We start from the raw sequence: 6,947 nt of genomic DNA on the forward strand, positions 1-6,947 counted from the left end.
ACACACACACCATCATGGGATGTTTCAACATCATGCTGGAAGAAAACTAGTTAAGGACTAGTAACAGGTCAGTGGTAGTTGCAGTTATCCCAGTTTGTGAAGATAAAAAACCCAAACAATCAAAAAACACTTGCAAGGTTCTGTCAGTACCCTTTAGATACAGTCAGAAATATTACCACATGCTGTTTAGTGACTTATTCCAAACAGCATTGGGAGGTGTAACTATTTGCACCAGTTAGTGCACATAAGAGGCCACCCATTTTTGTTCATTAGAATGGCTTCCGCTTATTTTCCCATGGTTCTCTGTTAGTGTGTTGCACATGAACTATGACCTTTGAGCTGATATCGGTGGTATGAATGATCTGAATGTCAGCAATGCCTTCTGTGTCTGCTCCAACAGCCTCGTCTTGATATAATGGCAAAGACAGTTGACAGTTCGAGACCGCTCTGAGTGATGTTTGTGAATGCAAGAAAATATATCAATCATGGCTAACATCAAAACTTCATTTCTCTGAGAAATGCTAGCTCCAAATATTAACATGCATGACAAGCAGAGATTTGAGTACTTTTTTTATTGTTTTACAAACTGTTACCATATCACTTCCCAACAGATTTTACTTGTGCCGCAATTGCATTGTCATAAACATAAAATATTCTCTACTCTCACTTACAAATGTACATATATAATCATTTACTCTCTTGTAGAAATTAATAAATTAGAACAATAAATAGTATTTTATTTGACAAAAGCAGCAGACATATCAAATGGCTTATAACAAATGAAAGTATTTGTTTAGGGCATTGTATATTGTGACAGTCTGGCCACTATGCCACATTTTCTTCAAACTTAGTTTTTAACCAGAAAAATGTCCAAGGAAGTAATGGATTACTTGGATGTAGATTTGCCAGAGCCACATGAACTTGGGTCAGTTAGTTGAAAAGGTTACCGAGAGTGGAGAAGGGAACCCTTGGCCCCCTTCTCCACTCTCCCATGGCCCCGCCACATCAAAAGTTGCCCCAAACCCAACCGGTGTACATGTTTCTCAACCTCCAACACCTTGCTATCACTGTAGCTCTGGGGGGTGGAAAATAGTCATGTGAAGTGGAAAGCAAGGTTGAGATAAACACTACCAACCAGACCCTTACACAGAGCTCACGTATCAGGAAGTGGCAGAAGGCAGGAGCTGGGCCTGGAGAGTTCATGGCTTGTCAGGTTGCCGGAGGCAGGCCATTTCTTTGCACCAAGGCACATGAAGTGCTGATTAGTGTTTGCATTGCACGGGGAGGCCAGAGATAAGTGGAGAGGAAGACAGATGTCAGGGGAACAAAGAGGAAGGAGGATGAATGACCCACTAGTTCCCACCAGTCTGCATAAACTGTAAGAGGCTCAGTACTTGGAGAAATTCTTTCACCACTGTGGGTATGAGAGCATACCTTTCCATCACTGGATACCAAACTGGCTGTAGATCTGTTGCACAGTTCTACTTTCACTCTGGTGCGTGACAGTGACTAATGTTCATACCTTTCCTCTACAAGATGAAGTACTTGTTTACTTTACGGTACAATATACATGTTTGTCCACTTGCAGTGCACAGATGTTCATCAGTTTTAAATGAGCACTCCTAGTCTCACAGAAAAAAAAAAACTTAGAGATTTCAATCATTGTCCCTTTCAGTTCTCAAAGACCTCTGCTCAATTTCTTGCCGCTGGTGTTTAGTATCCTTCCTGTTGTGGTAAGACTTTACAGAAAGTTTGAATGTCTGAAAGAGGGGACTATCTGCAGCCGCACTCAGCTACTACCATTCCCTCGTACTTGTACTTGTAAGTGACCACACCTGTGTCATCCAGGTAGAGTAAGGAGATGGGATCCAGCTTGGTTGGCACACAACAGGCTCGTGCTGTTTTCTGGGGACTGTGGATATTCACCAGTGTCTGGACTATGGCATGTTTGGTAGGTGTGACGTGCTTTGTCAATGGGTATGAACAAACACCAGCACATTCAAAGGCGTCATAGCCAGTGGGTGCAAGGATCCAGCTATCCCAGCCAATGTCTTTAAACTCTACGTACAGAGATTGTTTCTTGCAGTGGTTTCCTTTGGCGTTGCGACGAATGCGGGACGCTGTGTCATAGATCAGATTGGAACGCATCTGGATGAGGTCTTCCTCATCTGCTTCAGCCTCACTCTCGTCCTCACCCCACAGCCCACCCAGGTCTGTCCCGAAGTCATTCTGCAGAACAGCACTAGACGTCTCATGGTCTATCATCTCATTCAGCTCACGCCTGTCGTCACGGTGATCACTGCTCTGATCATCAGAGAAGACAATCAGAAGGGGTTTATGTTTTTCCTCTGGGCTGTTTTCAATCCTCATGTCACCTTCAAGTGGAGCCTCATCTTTGCTGGTCTCTTTCGTACTCTCAACATTTTTGTCATCAGCGATGCTGGAAATCTGTACTTCTAAACGGTGTGTTGTTGCTCCATCAGATTTGCACCAACGCTGCACAGCGGCAGTGAGGTCAAAAGCTTCCCAACCATTATCTGTCCCAAACACCTGGCGTGAAGCCAGTTCTAAAAACTCAGTTCGCTCCTCCACCCCTGCAAACTCATCTCCCCGCGTCATCTTTTCATCGGTCATGTTAAGCCAGTCGTGCGATGTCAGTTCATAGATGGTGACCTTGCGGTCAACACCGGCGTAAAGGTGCCGGTCAGTCTGGACTAGAGTGTAGAGGCGTAGTTCAGCTGCCGTGATGCGTTCATGATGGGGGATTGACACGTTGAAGAGCAGTGGGTGGCGTCTCACCCCTCCTTCTCCCACAACACTGGGATTTGAATCTGGACAAAAACACAAATTTGAAGTTAAAGCTCTGTGTTGTTCCTTCTGTATTGCTACATTCTGTATAGCTGAAATTATAGACAAATTTCATCCCAAAGCAAAAGATACATTTACTCTCTGACTTTCTCTTGTATCAAGCTAAACAAAACTCAGAACTTTCATCAATTTATTTTTTCTTAAAAGAGGATTTGCTGGTATTGTAGTTAAAGTAATGTCTGCAACTGGTATAGCTAACACTTGTACAAGCTTAGAGGAAAAGCATTATTAAATCACATGTGGAATAATAATTAGTATCCATAGCAGTCTTTTTGGAATAATTGTAACTAAAACAGATTTTTTTCTTTTATGCTTAATTTCAAAGTTAAGTTGATCGTTGTATCTGGGAATAAGTGTATGGCAAGCAAACACATGCCAAAAATTCAAGCAGGTCCTTTTCCCTAATTTGCGCTGTGGAATTCTCACTAGGTTATAGATTTTGAAAAGAACTTTCACCTATTTTAAACTGTTCCAAAAACAGGAGCAAAAACGTACCTTCATTTTTGAAGCTGCGAATAATATTGGCTGTGGGCATGGCAGTGCGGTCATTAGCAAAGCGGTTATAAAGCTCCATCATGTACTCGGGTGGATCCTCTCGTGCGCTTCCAGCAGACAGGTTTGAAGGACCCAGTCCGGACAGGTTGAACGTCCGCAGAAACTGCTCCTTCAGGCTCTCCAGTAGGTTTTTCATCTTTGCGCTGTTGTCCTGATCCAACGGTGATGGATCCACCACACCTCCATGCCCGTCCCCCAGTCCTGGATCAGGACGATACCTCTGATGAGCGTTGGAGATGGGGCTGCCCTTTCCAAAGCAAGGCTCCCGGAGCAGCAGGAAAGAAATCAGCAAGAACAAAGTCTTGGATGTGCAAATGGTTCCCAGTTGAGAGACACAAATGCTCGCCATGGGAGAAAAAAATCTGCAGCAACCTATTTTATGCCAATGGCCTGTGGAGGAGCTTAAGCAAGAAGGCCAAAAAACAATGCTGTAATTGTCCAAAAATTTAATTTAGTTCTGGTCAGTTCACCTACGACCTGAGACAGTTCTTGTTCCCTGGCAACAGCTGAAGAAATGTTGACCCTTGCATTGACCAACGTGAACTTCTCTATAGGCTTGTGTTCTCCTGGTACTCCTCTCCAGATATCACAATGTTTATTCTCATGCGCACCTTTTGAAGTTCCTTGCAACAGGACGGTGGTTGCGGTGACAGGGTAGCCAAGGCTCGTGTTTGTCTGTCCGACTCATCTCTGTTGCGTCCTCTCCTCAGTCAGACGCTGTCTGTGCTCACCTCTCTTCCCAGCTATGGGTTTCTGTCCCTTATCTATGATATGGTGGGCTACGCATTGCACAGTGCTTATGGTCTGTTTGTGGTGTGTGTGTGTGTGCCTGTCTTCCCTTTAACTTTGTGTGATGCAGTAGCTTGTGTGTTATCTCACAGCGTCCTTAATGAGGATTTTGTAAACACTGTCCTGTAGCCTCTTCCTTGTGGAAGAGCTATTTTGTTTTGGTGGGCGTTCCGAGGATGATACTCTTTATTTGTTTATTTGCTTTGTAAATGGTGGAGTCCTCGAAGTGACTTTCCAGGCTACATTGGGCATTTCTTTTTGACAAAATACACTGTGGGTCTGTTGATACGGTTGATGCCTCCATCAGACAACGGCAGGCTAAATGAAATAGAAAGGCAATGAGGTGTAGGGCCTTCATAGCAGCAAACAGCTTCTGAGTTTACTTTGGGTGAAGCTGCTTTTCAGAGTCGGCACTACACAATAAACAAAACATATTATGCTATCTTTGAGATATGCTCCATTCTCTTTTGACATTGTGTTTGTAACATAGTTCTTTGGGACAAGTGGCCTCTTTGAAGATAGGGGGAAAAAGACAGTTGTGGACCAATCTGTAAAAACCCCTGGTAATGAAATGTGCCTTTTATTGCAATGACATAATTCTACCTTTTTTTTTTGTTTGTTTTTGAAAACTAACTTGTATTTAAGTACATTTGCATAGATTACATTTGTATACATTAGTATTATGTGTTGCTTTGGCTTTGTGCATTAGACAATTTTCTTTCTAGACCCAGTTTTAGTTTTACAAGGAGTCTTATGATATCACGCACTCCAACAACATTCTCAAAGTCTTTAAAAGTAAGACGGGAACACAGCATCACAGCTCATTCGCTGCACCTGACAGTGCAGTTTTTCCACATATTACCTTTTTTCACTAGAATTTTTTTTTGTCAAAAAAATTAACCTTTATCTCATCCGATCAAACCACATAGTTCCAGTTAAAGTCATAGTAGAATTAAACAACATTTTGTGATGATAGGAAACATCCCTCACAAACAAGCAGTTGTTGTAGAAGGTACCCAATGATTGTTACGGAGACCATTTAACCCTAGAAACGTTCAGGAGACCAGAACTCTTTACTGGAGATTAATAACATCTCAGGTTCTTTGTGTCATGTTATATTTTAATAATGGGAAGCAGAAAGTAATGAGAATTTTATTAAAAGTTCCCAGATACAATGATCAACTTAACTTTGAAATTAAGCATAAAAAAAGAATCTGTTTTAGTTACAATTATTCCATAAAGATTGCTATGGATACCAATGATCATTCCACATGTGATTTTGTTATTTTGTTACTTCCTGTGGGATTTTTTTTTTTTTACCCAATAGTCAAGTTTATCTTTATAGCACATTTCATTAACAAGTCAGTTCAAAGTGCTTTACATCATAAAAGCAAAATACAGTCAGGCAATTACAAAACCAGCAACAGACATTATTGTCAAATGCCATTATCAACAACATCATCATCATCATGAAATCAAGTAAATACACATCAAATTATTGGTCAATGTTCCAGTTATTACTGATCAAAAGCATCTCTGTATGGGTAGGTTTTTAGTTTTGAGTTTTGATTTAAAGTAACTCAGTGTTTCGACTGTTTTCTGGACATTTCCTCCAGATTAGTGGAGCAAAAGAAAATAAAAAAACTTGCATGAACAGACATACCCAAATTTATTTTTCGTTTTTGACCCTATGCTCCTGCTATAGATGATGCCTATTTAAGGCTTTTTAAACAACTGAATACGGGCCTCATTGTTTTATTTCTAACACCGGACAAGAACCACCAAATTGCTTCATTATAACGCTTCAAGACATTCCTCCCGATTAGGACGCCAACAACAAGTCAAAGGTGAAATCTGCTATGGCCCACCCAGCATTGTAAGCGAACCAAAATGGGCCCTCTCCCGCACGCTGACTCTAACTTTCACATCGTCCCGCTCCAATTGCATTAACAGCCGCCGGTTCCTCAACGAATAGCTTCCCCGTTAGTCACCTGAACCCTCTTCCACCATGCGGCTATCCGTCATTCCTAAACTTCTTCGTGTGACCCCCAAGATACACTTCTGATTTCAGTGCGTCACACAGATGGGAAAGAATGAGCTTTTCCTGCCTCTGCCACTCGTCTGCCAGGCTGACAGTTGACAGACGTGTTGTTATCTGCTGCTTTGTTGAACTGCTCCAGCAACAGACTATCACATCTTCCTGATGGGCTTAGGAAGGCTTGATAACGCCAGTGTCCTTCTGCACACACAGCTCCGCCTGGCCTGGCTCCATGTGGCCTCCATTACTGGTCTTGGGGTGTGGATTTGTGGAGGCGATTGAAACTATGTCAGGGCCGATCCCTTAAACTGTCCTTTTACTTAGTTTCCTGATGTTTATGATTTCCAGTTGTTTGCCCTGTTGGATAAAAAGTAGTGTGGTCAATTGATTAAAAAATTGAATCAGATCAGTCACACTAGTGCTGTGATTAATCACAATTGCACGTTTTCGAAAAATGTTTTATTGTCTCAAACCAAGCATCTAAATTTTCCAGATTTTCATGTTTAAAATAGGTCAATTTGTTTCAATTGTAGTTTAGAAATGAGGACACTGGTTGTGCTTTGGTAGAAAGAAAATTCACCGTTTCAATAAGTAGAAAGCTGCACACCATCCTGGTTTTATCCAAACGTCCATCGCAGTATTTTTAATTTTTTTTTTGTTTTTAAGTTTTTTTTGCCAGTATTAAATTTTATTTGCC

General features: G+C 41.7%; 1 protein-coding gene and 1 long non-coding RNA gene across 2 annotated transcripts in view; one reads left to right on the plus strand and one right to left on the minus strand.

The window, feature by feature from the left end:
- The window catches only part of LOC106957683 (uncharacterized), a 29,689-nt gene that overhangs the window by 3,245 nt on the left and 19,497 nt on the right, over positions 1–6,947 (plus strand). The gene's annotated exons all lie outside the window — the stretch shown is intronic.
- Positions 564–4,209, minus strand: bmp10 (bone morphogenetic protein 10). The gene is made up of 2 exons (XM_015049106.1): positions 3,364–4,209; positions 564–2,831 (listed from the first exon to the last, which is right to left on the minus strand). Exons 1-2 carry the CDS (start codon positions 3,770–3,772, stop codon positions 1,774–1,776), a joined length of 1,467 nt encoding a protein of 488 aa, XP_014904592.1. The 5' UTR covers positions 3,773–4,209; the 3' UTR covers positions 564–1,773.

This window comes from Poecilia latipinna, unplaced genomic scaffold, assembly GCF_001443285.1.
Source record: "Poecilia latipinna isolate Pla-1442-1.1 unplaced genomic scaffold, P_latipinna-1.0 Scaffold927, whole genome shotgun sequence".
NCBI lineage: Eukaryota > Metazoa > Chordata > Actinopteri > Cyprinodontiformes > Poeciliidae > Poecilia > Poecilia latipinna.